Source organism: Cherax quadricarinatus, chromosome 17 (genome assembly GCF_038502225.1).
Source record: "Cherax quadricarinatus isolate ZL_2023a chromosome 17, ASM3850222v1, whole genome shotgun sequence".
NCBI classification, from domain to species: Eukaryota; Metazoa; Arthropoda; class Malacostraca; order Decapoda; family Parastacidae; genus Cherax; species Cherax quadricarinatus.
In genome coordinates, this window is record NC_091308.1 from 16,478,039 (window position 1) to 16,497,548 (window position 19,510).

The 19,510-nt window shown below is 40.2% G+C and overlaps 1 protein-coding gene across 1 annotated transcript in view; it reads left to right on the plus strand.

Moving 5' to 3' along the window:
* The window catches only part of LOC128686269 (uncharacterized), a 632,744-nt gene that overhangs the window by 551,265 nt on the left and 61,969 nt on the right, over window positions 1-19,510 (plus strand). The window contains exon 8 of the mRNA XM_053773110.2: window positions 14,162-14,339. Within this exon, the coding sequence (XP_053629085.2) occupies window positions 14,162-14,339 (178 nt within the window). The remainder of the gene's footprint in view (window positions 1-14,161; window positions 14,340-19,510) is intronic.

Genomic DNA, 19,510 nt, shown 5'->3' on the forward strand with positions numbered 1-19,510 from the left:
TACAGTGTGTATCTCTGTAGTGTTATACAGTGTGTATCTCTGTAGTGTTATACAGTGTGTATCTCTGTAGTGTTATACAGTGTGTATCTCTGTAGTGTTATACAGTGTGTATCTCTGCAGTGTTATACAGTGTGTATCTCTGTAGTGTTATACAGTGTGTATCTCTGTAGTGTTATACAGTGTGTATCTCTGTAGTGTTATACAGTGTGTATCTCTGCAGTGTTATACAGTGTGTATCTCTGTAGTGTTATACAGTGTGTATCTCTGCAGTGTTATACAGTGTGTATCTCTGCAGTGTTATACAGTGTGTATCTCTGCAGTGTTATACAGTGTGTATCTCTGTAGTGTTATACAGTGTGTATCTCTGCAGTGTTATACAGTGTGTATCTCTGCAGTGTTATACAGTGTGTATCTCTGTAGTGTTATACAGTGTGTATCTCTGCAGTGTTATACAGTGTGTATCTCTGCAGTGTTATACAGTGTGTATCTCTGCAGTGTTATACAGTGTGTATCTCTGTAGTGTTATACAGTGTGTATCTCTGCAGTGTTATACAGTGTGTATCTCTGCAGTGTTATACAGCGTGTATCTCTGTAGTGTTATACAGTGTGTATCTCTGCAGTGTTATACAGTGTGTATCTCTGCAGTGTTATACAGTGTGTATCTCTGTAGTGTTATACAGTGTGTATCTCTGCAGTGTTATGCAGTGTGTATCTCTGCAGTGTTATACAGTGTGTATCTCTGTAGTGTTATACAGTGTGTATCTCTGTAGTGTTATACAGTGTGTATCTCTGTAGTGTTATACAGTGTGTATCTCTGTAGTGTTATACAGTGTGTATCTCTGTAGTGTTATACAGTGTGTATCTCTGTAGTGTTATACAGTGTGTATCTCTGCAGTGTTATACAGTGTGTATCTCTGTAGTGTTATACAGTGTGTATCTCTGCAGTGTTATACAGTGTGTATCTCTGCAGTGTTATACAGTGTGTATCTCTGTAGTGTTATACAGTGTGTATCTCTGTAGTGTTATACAGTGTGTATCTCTGTAGTGTTATACAGTGTGTATCTCTGTAGTGTTATACAGTGTGCATCTCTGTAGTGTTATACAGTGTGTATCTCTGTAGTGTTATACAGTGTGTATCTCTGTAGTGTTATACAGTGTGTATCTCTGTAGTGTTATACAGTGTGTATCTCTGTAGTGTTATACAGTGTGTATCTCTGTAGTGTTATACAGTGTGTATCTCTGTAGTGTTATACAGTGTGTATCTCTGTAGTGTTATACAGTGTGTATCTCTGTAGTGTTATACAGTGTGTATCTCTGCAGTGTTATACAGTGTGTATCTCTGTAGTGTTATACAGTGTGTATCTCTGTAGTGTTATACAGTGTGTATCTCTGCAGTGTTATACAGTGTGTATCTCTGCAGTGTTATACAGTGTGTATCTCTGCAGTGTTATACAGTGTGTATCTCTGTAGTGTTATACAGTGTGTATCTCTGCAGTGTTACACAGCGTGTATCTCTGCAGTGCTATACAGTGTGTATCTCTGTAGTGTTATACAGTGTGTATCTCTGCAGTGTTATACAGTGTGTATCTCTGTAGTGTTATACAGTGTGTATCTCTGCAGTGTTATACAGTGTGTATCTCTGCAGTGTTATACAGTGTGTATCTCTGCAGTGTTATGCAGTGTGTATCTCTGCAGTGTTATACAGTGTGTATCTCTGCAGTGTTATGCAGTGTGTATCTCTGCAGTGTTATACAGTGTGTATCTCTGCAGTGTTATGCAGTGTGTATCTCTGCAGTGTTATACAGTGTGTATCTCTGCAGTGTTATACAGTGTGTATCTCTGCAGTGTTATACAGTGTGTATCTCTGCAGTGTTATGCAGTGTGTATCTCTGCAGTGTTATACAGTGTGTATCTCTGCAGTGTTATGCAGTGTGTATCTCTGCAGTGTTATACAATGTGTATATCTGTAGTGTTATACAGTGTGTATCTCTGTAGTCTTATACAGTGTGTACCTCTGCAGTGTTATACAGTGTGTATCTCTGCAGTGTTATACAGTGTGTATCTCTGCAGTGTTACAGTGTGTATCTCTGCAGTGTTATACAGTGTGTATGTCTGCAGTGTTATACAGTGTGTATCTCTGTAGTGTTATACAGTGTGTATCTCTGTAGTGTTATACAGTGTGTATCTCTGCAGTGTTATACAGTGTGTATCTCAGTAGTGTTATATAGTGTGTATCTCTGCAGTGTTATACAGTGTGTATCTCTGCAGTGTTACACAGTGTGTATCTCTGCAGTGTTATACAGTGTGTATCTCTGTAGTGTTATACAGTGTGTATCTCTGCAGTGTTATACAGTGTGTATCTCAGTAGTGTTATATAGTGTGTATCTCTGCAGTGTTATACAGTGTGTATCTCTGCAGTGTTACACAGTGTGTATCTCTGCAGTGTTATACAGTGTGTATCTCTGTAGTGTTATACAGTGTGTATCTCTGTAGTCTTATACAGTGTGTACCTCTGCAGTGTTATACAGTGTGTATCTCTGCAGTGTTATACAGTGTGTATCTCTGTAGTGTTACAGTGTGTATCTCTGCAGTGTTATACAGTGTGTATCTCTGCAGTGTTATACAGTTTGTAGCTCTGCAGAGTTATACAGTGTGTATCTCTGCAGTGTTATACAATGTGTATCTCTGCAGTGTTATACAGTGTGTATCTCTGCAGTGTTATACAGTGTGTATCTCTGCAGTGTTATACAGTGTGTATCTCTGCAGTGTTACACAGTGTGTAGCTCTGCAGTGTTATACAGTTTGTATCTCTGCAGTGTTACACAGCGTGTATCTCTGCAGTGCTATACAGTGTGTATCTCTGTAGTGTTATACAGTGTGTATCTCTGCAGTGTTATACAGTGTGTAGCTCTGCAGTGTTATACAGTGTGTAGCTCTGCAGTGTTATACAGTGTGTATCTCTGCAGTGTTATACAGTGTGTAGCTCTGCAGTGTTATACAGTGTGTATCTCTGCAGTGTTATACAGTGTGTATCTCTGCAGTGTTATACAGTGTGTATCTCTGCAGTGTTACAGTGTGTATCTCTGCAGTGTTACAGAGTGTGTAGCTCTGCAGTGTTACACAGTGTGTATCTCTGCAGTGTTACGCAGTGTTTATCTCTGCAGTGTTACACAGTGTGTAGCTCTGCAGTGTTACACAGTGTGTAGCTCTGCAGTGTTACGCAGTGTTTATCTCTGCAGTGTTACACAGTGTGTATCTCTGCAGTGTTACACAGTGTGTATCTCTGCAGTGTTACGCAGTGTTTATCTCTGCAGTGTTACACAGTGTGTAGCTCTGCAGTGTTACACAGTGTGTATCTCTGCAGTGTTACACAGTGTGTATCTCTGCAGTGTTACACAGTGTGTATCTCTGCAGTGTTACACAGTGTGTATCTCTGCAGTGTTACACAGTGTGTATCTCTGCAGTGTTACACAGTGTGTAGCTCTGCAGTGTTATACAGTGTGTATCTCTGCAGTGTTATACAGTGTGTATCTCTGCAGTGTTATACAGTGTGTATCTCTGCAGTGTTACACAGGGTGTATCTCTGCAGTGTTATACAGTGTGTATCTCTGCAGTGTTATACAGTGTGTATCTCTGTAGTGTTATACAGTGTGTATCTCTGCAGTGTTATACAGTGTGTATCTCTGCAGTGTTATACAGTGTGTATCTCTGCAGTGTTATACAGTGTGTATCTCTTCAGTGTTATGCAGTGTGTATCTCTGCAGTGTTACAGTGTGTATCTCTGCAGTGTTATACAGTGTGTGTCTTTGCAGTGTTATACAGTGTGTATCTCTGCAGTGTTAAACAGTGTGTATATCTGCAGTGTTATACAGTGTGCATCTCTGTAGTTTTATACAGTGTGTATCTCTGCAGTGTTACAGTGTGTATCTCTGCAGTGTTATACAGTGTGTATCTCTGCAGTGTTATACAGTGTGTATCTCTGCAGTATTATACAGTGAGTATCTCTGTAGTGTTACACAGTGTGTATCTCTGCAGTGTTATACAGTGTGTATCTCTGCAGTGTTACACAGTGTGTATCTCTGTAGTGTTAAACAGTGTGTATCTCTGCAGTGTTATACAGTGTGTATCTCTGCAGTGTTACACAGTGTGTATCTCTGTAGTGTTAAACAGTGTGTATCTCTGCAGTGTTATACAGTGTGTATCTCTGCAATGTTAAACAGTGTGTATATCTGCAGTGTTATACAGTGTGCATCTCTGTAGTTTTATACAGTGTGTATCTCTGCAGTGTTACAGTGTGTATCTCTGTAGTGTTAAACAGTGTGTAGCTCTGCAGTGTTATACAGTGTGTATCTCTGCGTGCTATACTGTGTGTATCTCTGTAGTGTTAAACAGTGTGTATCTCTGCAGTGTTATACAGTGTGTATCTCTGCAGTGTTATACAGTGTGTATCTCTGCAGTGTTATACAGTGTGTATCTCTGCAGTGTTATACAGTGTGTATCTCTGCAGTGTTAAACAGTGTGTATCTCTGCAGTGTTAAACAGTGCGTATCTCTGCAGTTTTATACAGTGTGTATCTCTGCAGTGTTATACAGTGTGTATCTCTGCAGTGATATACAGTGTGTATCTCTGCAGTGTTATACAGTGTGTATCTCTGCAGTGTTATACAGTGTGTATCTCTGCAGTGTTATACAGTGTGTATCTCTGCGTGCTATACTGTGTGTATCTCTGTAGTGTTAAACAGTGTGTCTCTCTGCAGTGTTATACAGTGTGTATCTCTGCAGTGTTATACAGTGTGTATCTCTGCAGTGTTATACAGTGTGTGTCTCTGCAGTTTATACAGTGTGTATCTCTGCAGTGTTATACAGTGTGTATCTCTGCAGTGTTATACAGCGTGTATCTCTGCAGTTTTATACAGTGTGTAGCTCTGCAGTGTTATACAGTGTGTATCTTTGCAGTGTTATACAATGTGTATCTCTGCAGTGTTATACAGTGTGTATCTCTGCAGTGTTATACAGCGTGTATCTGTGCAGTTTTATACAGTGTGTAGCTCTGCAGTGTTACACAGTGTGTATCTCTGCAGTTTTATACAGTGTGTAGCTCTGCAGTGTTATATAGTGTGTATCTCTGCAGTGTTACAGTGTGTATCTCTGCAGTGTTATACAGCGTGTATCTCTGCAATTTTATACAGTGTGTAGCTCTGCAGTGTTATACAGTGTGTATCTTTGCAGTGTTATACAATGTGTATCTCTGCAGAGTTATACAGTGTGTATCTCTGCAGTGTTATACAGCGTGTATCTGTGCAGTTTTATACAGTGTGTAGCTCTGCAGTGTTACACAGTGTGTATCTCTGCAGTTTTATACAGTGTGTAGCTCTGCAGTGTTATATAGTGTGTATCTCTGCAGTGTTACAGTGTGTATCTCTGCAGTGTTACACAGTGTGTAGCTCTGCAGTGTTACACAGTGTGTATCTCTGCAGTGTTACACAGTGTGTATCTCTGCAGTGTTACACAGTGTGTAGCTCTGCAGTGTTACACAGTGTGTATCTCTGCAGTGTTACACAGTGTGTATCTCTTCAGTGTTACACAGTGTGTATCTCTGCAGTGTTACACAGTGTGTATCTCTGCAGTGTTACACAGTGTGTATCTCTGCAGTGTTACACAGTGTGTATCTCTGCAGTGTTATACAGTGTGTATCTCTGCAGTGTTATACAGTGTGTATCTCTGCAGTGTTACACAGTGTGTATCTCTGCAGTGTTACACAGTGTGTATCTCTGCAGTGTTATACAGTGTGTATCTCTGCAGTGTTATACAGTGTGTATCTCTGCAATGTTAAACAGTGTGTATATCTGCAGAGTTATACAGTGTGCATCTCTGTAGTGTTATACAGTGTGTATCTCTGCAGTGTTACAGTGTGTATCTCTGCAGTGTTATACAGTGTGTATCTCTGCAGTGTTATACAGTGTGTATCTCTGCAGTATTATTCAGTGTGTATATCTGTAGTGTTAAACAGTGTGTATCTCTGCAGTGTTATACAGTGTGTATCTCTGCAGTGTTATACAGTGTGTATCTCTGCAGTGTTATACAGTGTGTATCTCTGCAGTGTTATACAGTGTGTATCTCTGCAGTGTTATACAGTGTGTATCTCTGCAGTGTTATACAGTGTGTATCTCTGCCGTGCTATACAGTGTGTATTTCTGCAGTGTTATACAGTGTGTATCTCTGCCGTGCTATACAGTGTGTATCTCTGCAGTGTTAAACAGTGTGTATCTCTGCAGTGTTATACAGTATGTAGCTCTGCAGTGTTACACAGTGTATAGCTCTGCTGTGTTACATACTGTGTAGCTCTGCTGTGTTACACGTTATGTAGCTCTGCTGTGTTACACGCTGTGTTGCTCTGCTGTGTTACACGCTTGCTCTGCTGTGTTCCACGCTGTGTAGATCTGCTGTGTTACACGCTGTGTAACTTTACTGTATTATACAGTGTGTAGCACAGTTGTGTTGAACACACTGTGTAGCACTGTTGTATATCGTTGTGTATCGCTGCTGTATTCCACACTGTTACTCCGTGCGTGTGTTCCACGCACTGTTTAGCGTTGCTATGTCTCACATTGTGTAGTGTTGCTGTGGTACACACACTGTGTGGTGCTGCTGTGGTACATACACTGTGTGGTGCTGCTGTGGTACACACACTGTGTAATGCTGATGTGGTACACACACTGTGTGGTGCTGCTGTGGTACATACACTGTGTGGTGCTGCTGTGGTACACACACTGTGTGGTGCTGCTGTGGTACATACACTGTGTGGTGCTGCTGTGGTACACACACACTGTGTAATGCTGATGTGGTACACACACTGTGTGGTGCTGCTGTGTTACATACACTGTGTGGTGCTGCTGTGGTACACACACTGTGTGGTTCTGCTGTGGTACACACACTGTGTGGTGCTGCTGTGGTACACAAACTGTGTCAGGCTGATGTGATCCACACACTGTGTCGTGCTGCTGTGGTACACACACTGTGTGGTGCTGCTGTGGTACACACACTGTGTCATGCTGATGTGATACACACACTGTGTGGTGCTGCTGTGGTACACACACTGTGTGGTGCTGCTGTGGTACACACACTGTGTCGTGCTGCTGTGGTACACACACTGTGTCGTGCTGCTGTGGTACATACACTGTGTGGTGCTGCTGTGGTACACACACTGTGTGGTGCTGCTGTGGTACATACACTGTGTGGTGCTGCTGTGGTACACACACTGTGTGGTGCTGCTGTGGTACACACACTGTGTGGTGCTGCTGTGGTACACACACTGTGTGGTGCTGCTGTGGTACACACACTGTGTGGTGCTGCTGTGGCACACACACTGTGTGGTGCTGCTGTGGTACATACACTGTGTCGTGCTGCTGTGGTACACACACTGTGTCGTGCTGCTGTGGTACACACACTGTGTGGTGCTGCTGTGGTACATACACTGTGTCGTGCTGCTGTGGTACACACACTGTGGTGCTGCTGTGGTACATACACTGTGTGGTGCTGCTGTGGTACACACACTGTGTGGTGCTGCTGTGGTACATACACTGTGTGGTGTTTCTGTGGTACACACACTGTGTGGTGCTGCTGTGGTACACACACTGTGTGGTGCTGCTGTGGTACACACACTGTGTGGTGCTGCTCTGGTACACACACTGTGTGGTGCTGCTGTGGCATACACACTGTGTGGTGCTGCTGTGATACATACACTGTGTGGTGCTGCTGTGGTACACACACTGTGTGGTGCTGCTGTGGTACATGTGTCGCGCTGCTGTGGCACACTGTGTGGTGCTGCTGTGGTACATACACTGTGTGGTGCTGCTGTGGTACACACACTGTGTGGTGCTGCCGTGCTGGTACACACACTGTGTCGTGCTGCTGTGGCACACACACTGTGTCGCGCTGCTGTGGTACACACACTGTGTCGAGCTGCTGTGGCACACACACTGTGTGGTGCTGCACACACTGTGTCGCGCTGCTGTGGCACACACACTGTGTCGTGCTGCTGTGGCACACACACTGTGTCGTGCTGCTGTGGTACACACACTGTGTCGTGCTGCTGTGGCACACACACTGTGTCGTGCTGCTGTGGCACACACACTGTGTCGTGCTGCTGTGGCACTGCTGCTGTGGCACACACACTGTGTCGTGCTGCTGTGGTACACACACTGTGTCGCGCTGCTGTGGCATGCTGCACACACTGTGTCGCTGTGGTACACACACTGTGTCGTGCTGCTGTGGCACACACACACACACTGCGTGGTGCTGCTGTGGTACACACACTGCGTGGTGCTGCTGTGGTACACACACTGCGTGGTGCTGCTGTGGTACACACACTGTGTCGTGCTGCTGTGGTACACACACTGCGTGGTGCTGCTGTGGTACACACACTGCGTGGTGCTGCTGTGGCACACACACTGTGTCGTGCTGCTGTGGTACACACACTGCGTGGTGCTGCTGTGGTACACACACTGTGTGGTGCTGCTGTGGTACACACACTGTGTCGCGCTGCTGTGGTACACACACTGTGTGGTGCTGCTGTGGTACACACACTGTGTCGTGCTGCTGTGGTACACACACTGTGTCGTGCTGCTGTGGCACACACACTGTGTCGTGCTGCTGTGGTACACACACTGTGTCGTGCTGCTGTGGCACACACACTGTGTCGCGCTGCTGTGGTACACACACTGCGTGGTGCTGCTGTGGTACACACACTGCGTGGTGCTGCTGTGGTACACACACTGCGTGGTGCTGCTGTGGTACACACACTGTGTCGTGCTGCTGTGGAACACACACTGTGTGGTGCTGCTGTGTCACACACACTGCGTGGTGCTGCTGTGGCACATACACTGTGTCATGCTGCTGTGGCACACACACTGTGTGGTGCTGCTGTGGCACACACACTGTGTGGTGCTGCTGTGGCACACACACTGTGTGGTGCTGGGTTGGCACATACACTGTGTCATGCTGCTGTGGCACACACACTGTGTGGTGCTGCTGTGGCACACACACTGTGTGGTGCTGCTGTGGCACACACACTGTGTGGTGCTGCTGTGTCTCACACACACTGCGTGGTGCTGCTGTGGCACACACACTGTGTCATGCTGCTGTGGCACACACACTGTGTGGTGCTGCTGTGGCACACACACTGTGTGGTGCTGCTGTGGTACACACAGTGTGTGGTGCTGCTGTGGCAAACACACTGTGTGGTGCTGCTGTGGCACACACACTGTGTGGTGCTGCTGTGGTACACACACTGCGTGGTGCTGCTGTGGCACACACACTGTGTGGTGCTGCTGTGGTACACACACTGTGTCATGCTGCTGTGGCACACACACTGTGTCGTGCTGCTGTGGTACACACACTGTGTCATGCTGCTGTGGCACACACACTGTGTCATGCTGCTGTGGTACACACACTGTGTCGTGCTGCTGTGGTACACACACTGTGTGGTGCTGCTGTGGTACTCACACTGCGTGGTTCGCTCAGTATGGTTCCCGACACAGCGGGGGTCAAATTGGTGCGCTTTAGAAAGTGCAAAAACAAAACTGAATATTGCCTTCGCTTTGGGACTAAAATACAACTGTTTTTGGAATATTGTCTTACTGAGGTCGTGTGAGTGTGTGAGGGCGTGTAACTGTGAGGGCGTGTGGGCGTGAGGGCGTGTGGGCACATCCAACTCTTAAAATATTCAAAGCCACAAATACTTTTTTCCAAGCACTGCGTTGACTCGGTCCTGGTTTGTTATACTTCACCAATCACTAAACTGAACGTGTAAATAAAATAAAGATCGGGCAGAAATAGGTAGTTCTCTCCTGTATTTTTTTTTTTATTTTCTCTTTGTGAATATATATATATATATATATATATATATATATATATATATATATATATATATATATATATATATATATATATATATATATATATATATATATATATATATATATATATATATATCTGTATAACCACGAACAAGTGGTATTTATCAATAATATACTAGCCAGGGGATCGAACCCGTGTTGTTTTAGCCCGACTCATGATGAGCGAAAATTTACGACGCTCTAACCCATGGGAGCATACAATTCTACAAGAATCACGCACCCAGCAGAGCTACGTGTTGTGCCGTGATCCGAGGACATACGATGGTGTGGGTGCCTCAGAGCTAATTTCATTCTATATATATATATATGTATACTCCCCAAGAAGTATAGTATATATAGTATATGTAGTATTGTATATACAGTAAATACCACTTGATAGTGTTTACAATACTATATATACTGCTTGTAGTACCCTTTTGGAGAAGGGTTTCCTTTAATAAATGCCCTGAACTGTACACAGGGCATTTACCCACTGTGTGTCTTTATCGTTATACCATTTACAGCCACACAAGGTATTAAGAGCGAATAGAGTAGAATAGATTAACCAAGATCATATCTAAATCTGAGGTGAAAGGAAGGAAGGAATGATAGGTGTCGCCCCAGAAATGTCTGGAGGGAGGGATAGAGGAAGTTTTGAGTGCTAGTAATTTAATTAAGCATTAAGCGGTGGTTTTTATTGTTACAAAAGCTGTTGAGTGTAAACACTCCAACAGTGTTGAGTGTGAACACTCCTACAGTGTTGAGTGTGAACACTCCAACAGTGTTGAGTGTGAACACTCCAACAAGGAAAACCGACTAGCTGGACGTGAGTCCTGAAGATGGGAAGCACAACTCCTACACTCTGAAGGAGGAAAGTCCTTAAATCTTCCAATGAGTTAACTATCCAAAGCAGCGATGTACAAAAAAGAGCTGCACAGCAGCAAACAAAGGGTTGTGTCACACAGTTCGATGTTTCAAACGTTCGCAAGATGTAAGCATTGTTGACAGCGCCTACACCAGAGCAACAAATATCTGAGCAACAAAATTGAACACTGGCTTCCGTATGGATTGTTACAAAGGCACGAAACACTGACCAACCCTTAACTGTTAACTATGTTTTGCTCAGGAATAAGACTTTTTATTACAACCCAGGAGTCCCAAAGGCCTGTTATCCTGGGTGTAAAGGGAGCAAAATAAACACAGCAGAAAAACTTTCGACTTGTATTATCCTTCACCAATTTAGAACAGAAATATATACGCTGTATACACTATGTACAACAATAGGTATTAGTGCACTCCACGGTAAGCAAGGCAGAATAGAAGCCACTAGAGAGCAGACCGTGCTTCAACCAGCTCTAGAATGGGAATGACAAGGGCAGACAGGTGAGTGGTACCCACAACACCTCTGCGATTGCCAAAACCATCTTCTCATTGGCTGGAACCTGGGTACTGATTGAACGACGGGCCCCCATCATCAACCCTTAGTACCTGGTTCGCTGGTTGTGGGAGATAGCCATTCAGTGAGGGTGTGTACATGTGCCGAATAAAGGTTACGTACTCTTTTCCTGCCACATTTATCAAGACTTGATAGTTATTAGACTTGGGTAAACGATGGTATAAAATTCCGACAAATGTGAAATAAGACAAGTACAGTGTTAGAATATTTTTCCTTAATAAAATATACTAACAATGAACACTTGTCTTATTTCACATCATGCTTGATAAGACTCAATACTGTGCGAAACATCGTCTAAAATAAAAACTTGTTGTGTGGTACTTATCTCCACACCCACTCGTTCGTTTCTTGCCCCAGTGATAATGCTGCGATAATTGCAAAACACCGCTCAGTATCGCGACTTTAACCTGTTGGTGATTCAACTGGTTTTCTTGGCTTTAACTCATGAATGCTCTGTAAATACATTTTACAGTGACACAATAAGCATTCAGTACTATGCATCATTTATTAAGTGTCCCAGAAGAGGCACCTCTAAGAGGGTTCCTGAGTTTCTTTTGTTTCTACCTCCAACTTTTCTTTTTATTTCGCTCATAACTCTAGAATGCCTAATCCAGCCGCCTTCAAATTTTGAATAAGGTAACGGAGACCTAATGCTTGAAACAACTGGCATGTTCATGTGTCCTGTGACCAAAGTTGATGAGCACTTTCCCAGCAACCTGGAATGGTTCGTATAATTTCCGAAGCCCTCAGTGGCGGAGCTTCAGACGTTTAAAGAGCCGAAAATAAAATTGACGACAGCGTGAAGAGTGAAAATTAAATGGGTACGTGCAGTTCTGACCATTTATGAGTAAAACAGTTTGAAATATTTATACCGTTAAATCACGTTAAACAGGATATATTTCGTTCTCAACTCGACTCGAGAGCACATAAATGTTTTATAAGCACACAAAAGAGCATTAAGTTGATTTAACCTCGGATAACAAAATAAGGTCAGATACTGCGATTTATTTCTGACATCAAGAGAGTGTTTCCTTCCGGGGAAACACATCCTCACTGAAGTTTAATAGATGCGTCTTCTAGTTATTGCACAGAATCCGCCGAAATTTCTTTCGACGTAACCCTGACCCGTGAAACGTTCCATCACTTTTGTATGATCTGGATGAAATGGTTCACGAGTTAAGGCTGTGTAGGCACAAATTTACTTAGATTCTGTTCAGAAATTAAAAATAATGCATCTTCTGGTCAGCTTTAAACTTTTAGATTATTCTCAAAAAAAAAAAAAAATCTCTTCATGTTAGGCTGTTTACGTTATCATGTGCCAATTATATTAATCAAATTGGCGTCTATAAAAGGATTAGAGAATGTCTCTTCTGATCAGAGATAAGTCACAGTGTTTGCCTTTATTTGGTTATCTTAGGTTATATCAACTTAATGTTCTTTTATGTAACTATAACATGTGTGGTGCCCTCAAGACCAGTGTTAAAAATTTGTATGTTATGTACTCTAAGTTTGTTTAAGATTTACTCTCTTAAAAGCTGGTCAGTCTTACTTAAAGTAAAGTTTTAATTGATTTTAGCCTCTGTAGGTTCCATTTTGCTCTTTTTGGAAGATATTAAAAAAATTGAAACACTGCTTTTATGAGAACAGTTTTGAGTGTCGCAAATGATTACCCTCAACCCTTCCATGATGTTCACTTGACGGTGAATCATCAGAGCGGCTTCAAACTTAACGTGTGTGTGTGTGTGTGTGTGTGTGTGTGTGTGTGTGTGTGTGTGTGTGTGTGTGTGTGTGTGTGTGTGTGTGTGTGTGTGTGTGTGTGTGTGTGTGTGTGTGTGTGTGTGTGTGTGTGTGTGTGTGTGTTTGTGTGTGTGTGTGTGTGTATGTGTGTGTGTGTGTGTGTGTGTGTGTGTGTGTGTGTGTGTGTGTGTGTGTGTGTGTGTGTGTGTGTGTGTGTGTGTGTGTGTTTGTGTATTTTAGGTTATTGGTCTCTTTCTTCCCTCTAAAAGATTTGAAATTTGGATATTAGTTTCAGTTTATCTTGTGAATGCCTCTTCTGATTCCCTCCAAACCTTCATTGCAAAGTATCTAACTGCATTAAAAGGAGCATTAACAACTTACGGCGCACACTGTGTTATTCCAGTTGGGTGAACTGAGGCACCAGGGGACTGGGATCATGGAATACAGGGACGTCTTTCTTGGATCGAGCGGCGACCAATTTGCATTGAGTTTTAAAGGAATATTATCTTGAAATACAGAATTTATTTAAAAGACAGGAGTATGGCTAGAATTCTAAAAACTGTTCTTATCCGTGGATTGCCAATGTCTTATTATCTATATTCTAGAGCATTTGACAAGCATTACAGACAACTTCAGAGTTATGTAAACAGTACAGACGTTTGTAGTCTTATATAAAACATCAGTTCAAACATTTTCAGTGTTTTTAAATTTTACAAACATCTTTAGTGTTAAACCATACCACGGGCGGGGATAGAACTAGCGATCAGAAAGTCTATCCCCACCCATGGTATGGTTTGTTTGCAATCGTGTCATTACGATTTCGTGAGTCATCTTTAGTGTTATTTAAACATTTCAAACATCTTTAGTGTAATTTAAATATTATTATATGCAATCTTATATAAACATTTAGTACAAGCACCTGCAGTGATATATAAACACTCTCAAACAACTGCATTTAATTCTAACTAGAATTTATAGCCACAGTCAGTCATGACCAGCATCATGCGTGCTATCTAAGAATAATATCTTAAATATTAATTGAGTTTCGCTTTTGTGGTGTGTGCTGTGCTTAGGTGACCCGACGGGGCACACTGGAGGGCTAGAGTGCCAGCGGATCTTCTGGAGTAACCACACTAGGGAGGGTATCTTCGATACCTCCTCCATCTGTCCGGGCAGACCCCGCTGCTGCATCCGGTTCCTCGGGCATCCGGACGAGGTCATCCAAATCTCGCTCTTCAAGTACAAATTAGGGTAAGTAGCCTTGGCCCTTCTTGTAACCTGAGTCCATCTTCCAGCACAGGTCCTCATTGTAACCTGAGTCCATCTTCCAGCACAGGTCCTTCTTATAGCCTGAGTTCATATTACAGCATAAGTCCTTCTTAAAGCCTCAGTACATCTTATAACCTGAGCTCATTTTACTACTGGGGTGTAAGGATACAGAAGAGCTACCTCGAAACCCCATCATACCTCAACTCTCAACACATTTCCTCTGAGCCTTTATGCCACTACTTCCATACAGAACGGGAGCAGCACCACACTGCTCATCTACCCAATTTTGTTGAATGGAAAATTAATCCCTCATTGCGATTGGTTTATAAGCCCTTTGACACTACTCATAACGGCTCACGTATCTCTTTGTGACAATAGTGTACTGATTATATATATATATATATATATATATATATATATATATATATATATATATATATATATATATATATATATATATATATATATATATATATATATATATGTATATATATATATATATATATATATATATATATATATATATATATATATATATATATATATATATATATATATATATATATATATATATATATATATATATATATCAGTCGTGTCGTATAGGTAAAATTGGTCAATTAGCAAGAACTCATTGAAAATTAGGTCCTTTCTAAAGTTTTCTCTTATACGTTTAAAGATATATTTTTTTCATTAATGTTAATGTAAAAAAATATAATTTTGCACCAAAAGAATCTTAGAAAACTTACCTAACCTTATTATAACTAACGCAATTTATTTTAGCCTAATCCAACTAAATATATAACAAAAAAAGGCACAATACCGTGACTGGAACGATACACAAATAACCCGCACATAAAAGAGAGAAGCTTACGACGACGTTTCGGTCCGACTTGGACCATTGACAAAGTCACATTGACTTTGTCAATGGTCCAAGTCGGACCGAAACGTCGTCATAAGCTTCTCTCTTTTATGTGCGGGTTATTTGTGTACCAACTAAATATATTTTAAATACGTTTACAATGATTTAATACTAAAGAAACACAATGAAATATATTTTTTTCGTTAGGTTCAGAATGATTTTTGCGAAATTATTGCATTCACAAATTTTCGCTCGTCTCATATGGCAAGTTTTACATTTTCGGCACGACATATATATATATATATATATATATATATATATATATATATATATATATATATATATATATATATATATATATATATATATATATATATATATATATATATATATATATATATATATATATATATATATATATATATATATATATATATATATACACATACATATATATATATATATATATATGTATATATATATATATGTATATATATATATATATATATATATATATATATTTATATTTTTACCAGTTTGACCGTAATAAACTTTATCGCAAATTTTACAAGGAATCTTATAGACACATCCATCAACATTTTGGGGGGAATTCTTTATCAAAAGTTTTTTTACTGTATCAAGATTTTTGAATACAACTTTAATATTAAAAGTCTTAAGAAGAGAAGGCATATCAACCAAGTTTTCATGGTAAGGGAGAACCAACATATTTTTAGTTGAATAAGGCTGGTTGTCCCTTTTTGGATTGTAAAAAGTATTTCTAGCAACTTTAAAAGATTTATCAATTACATTTCTTGGGTATTTTTAAATCATTACCTATTTCATAAATTTTGGATATTTCCTCATCTATGAACTCAGGACTACAAATTCGTAAAGCTGTAAAATTTGCGATAAAGTTTATTACGGTCAAACTGGTAAAAATCTCGAACTAAGATTAATACAACATAAATATAGCATTAGAACTGGACAAGATTCCAATGCTCTATTTATTTATGTAAGAGATTTTAACCATCCAATTGATTTTCAAAAAGTTGAGAAAGTAGTATCAAGCAAGTCCATGGTCGACAGGAATATAATTGAATCTTGTTTCATAAAAAGCAGTTTTGACAATAATATGAATATTTCCTTTGGTTTATATAAATTAGATCCATTTATAATTAATAGAATTTGGGAAGAATTTAATAATACACTGGACAAATAATAATTTTTAAAATTTTCTTGGGTAGAATAGTTTGTTGGTGGGTTATGCAAAGGACCTGTCCAGTTGGGCCGGCGTGCGTCAGGTGTTTAACCGTTGTGGGATCTGATAGTGAGGTGTTGGCCAGACGCCTTATATACCTTCCTTGGATGCTTTACTTTCATAGTTCCTTGATAATGTGAGTAGTCACGAAAGCGCTTCTAATTTCTCTATTCTTTCAGAGTGGTTGTTTTGCATATTCTGAAATCACCTGTTTACTGTGATCTTATTGCATTATATATATATATATATATATATATATATATATATATATATATATATATATATATATATATATATATATATATATATATATATATATAGATATATATATATATATATACAGTGGAACCTCGGCTTACGAATTTAATTCGTTCCGTGACCTTGTTCGTATGCTGAGTCAATTTTCCTTATTTAAATGATATTAATCCGTTCCAGCGGAATTCCTGCTTTTAGGAGGCACGACAAAATACTTCAATATGATGTTAATATCAACTTTACGGCTTATTTATATATCACAATTCATCTAATTTCACCATCACTCAAGGTATACACAACAGGTGCATCATTGTCAGTATTCAGCATTTCTTCGATGTCAGCTTCCTGTAACTCCATTAGCACACAGTCAAGATAAATAAATAGAATTGTCAACGCTTATATATATATATATATATATATATATATATATATATATATATATATATATATATATATATATATATATATATATATATATATATATATATATATATATATATATATATATATATATATATATTCCATGATCTCAAAACTCTAATATGTGATATAATAATTTTTTGAACCCATATTATGACAATGTTTGACGATATCCTCATCGTCCTCCTGAAGTCTTCCAACTCACAATTATGGATTTCATAACTTCATTCATGCAATACATCATGTGTGATGGAATATTGCATGTTAATCCTTCCAACGTGATGGAACATGGCAAGTTAACCCTTCCAGTGTGATGGAATATGACAAGTTAACTCTTCCAGTGTGATGGAATATGGCAAGTTAACCCTTCCAGTGTGATGGAATATGGCAAGTTAACCCTTCCAGTGTGACGGAATATGACAAGTTAACCCTTCCAGTGTGACGGAATATGACAAGTTAACTCTTCCAGTGTGATGGAATATGGCAAGTTAACCCTTCCAGTGTGATGTAACATGGAAACTTAACCCTTCCGATGTGATGGAATATGGCAAGTTAACCCTTCCGATGTGATGGAATATGGCAAGTTAGTCCTTCCAGTGTGATGGAATATGGCAAGTTAACCCTTCCAATGTGATGGAATGCAAACACAGCCAGCTTTCTTTCCCACTCACATAAAGCTGGCAACCACATACTCCAGACGTATTCATATGTGGTGAATAAAATTTCCGTTTAAACAAGAGCAGTTTCCTCCAGTGGCAGGTACAGAGTATCTTGGATTTCCATCTCCCTTTTTCACTTTCCATCTCTCGTCCATTGTTTCTGTTTCTCGTTTATGGTTTGTATCATCTTCCATTTCTCTCGTTCGCCTTTTTTTTTTACTCGATCGTTAAAGAGAATAAAACACGTCCATCGCTTCATTGTTCTCAGCCTAGTCTAGCTGGAACAACCTCGGATACCCGAGTAGCCAGTTAGAGAGTTTTTTGTTAGTTGTTGTTGCATTGCTGCTTCTTTTTTTTCTCGTTATCCTCCAATTAAGACAGAAAGGGGGGTGGGGAAGGGGCTTCCCTGTAGATTAATAACAATAATAATCATAATAATAATAATAAATCATCTCATTCCCCATTTTTCCAAGTCTCTCTAATCCGCCGAAGCGCCGTACCAGTTCCAGCTCGACAAAGTAATATTTAATTATGTACTGATTGAAATGTTGTGGGTATATTATCAAATGCTTCCTGGAACCCGAGTTAAAATTACGAATTGTGTAATACATGATCAGAATGGTTTTCCCTTGTGGAAATTCCTTTATTAACGTCCGTGAAGTAAGAGGCAGTGTGTGTTCTCCTCACGTACTCTGGGTAGGTAGTTCGAGCCTGCAGAGTTCCTCCCTTCCTACGTTGTTACACACACACACACTTCTCCACAGAGACACGTATCACAACATAGAAGAAAAGGAGATATGATCGCTACATACAAAATACTCCAGAGCAAAGACATGGTAAACAAAGATTAACTTTCTGCCGGCGTTTGAGGTAGAACATGGGAAGTAACGATACGTCGTCGTAAGCTCCTCTCTTCTATGTGCGGGTTATTTGTGTATAGTTCCAGTCACGGTATTGTGCTTTTTTTTTGTTATTTAAGGGAAGGAACACAAACTGGATCTAACGTAGTCTCAGAGACATCGAGAAACACTTCAGCGTAAGAGCAGTAAACAATAAAACCTAGTTTAAATGTGAATTGGAAATTAGGAAGTAGATGATATATGTCACTTTTTTTTAACCTCATCGGCAGTGTTCCATCAAGTGTTTATTTATTTGGGTTACCCACGTTAGTGGGAAACAGCCGGTGGATTTCAATTCCAGGACATTCAGTGATCTTGCTAGATCGACAGACAGAAGTTGTTTAACATGAAAGTCACAAATACGATGGTAATAAGTGAAAGATAGAAAGTTTTTATGTCTCAGAGTGGTAAAAATGGATATAAATGAGGCAGAAGTTGAAGCTAACTCCATGCATTTTCAAGAGCAAATGTGATAGGGCTCACCGATTTGTACTTAAAAAGTACAAATCGGTGAGTCCACACTGGGGAATGAGAGGAATAAACACGTTGGAAATACACACACAAAGAAACTACAAAGACATACTGAGAAATAACAAAATATGAAGAGAGACCGAATGAACGAGATTTTAACCCCAGATCAACGAAAAACAAGTGGAGATATGATAACCAGATTCAAAACTCTCTGGGGTAGAAAATGACATCAGATTTACTAAGGTTGACCCTACGACAAAGGGGAAGAAAAATCACACGTCAGCTGAAACAAAAGTAACTGAAACAACAGTGCATCAGGGAGGCAGAAG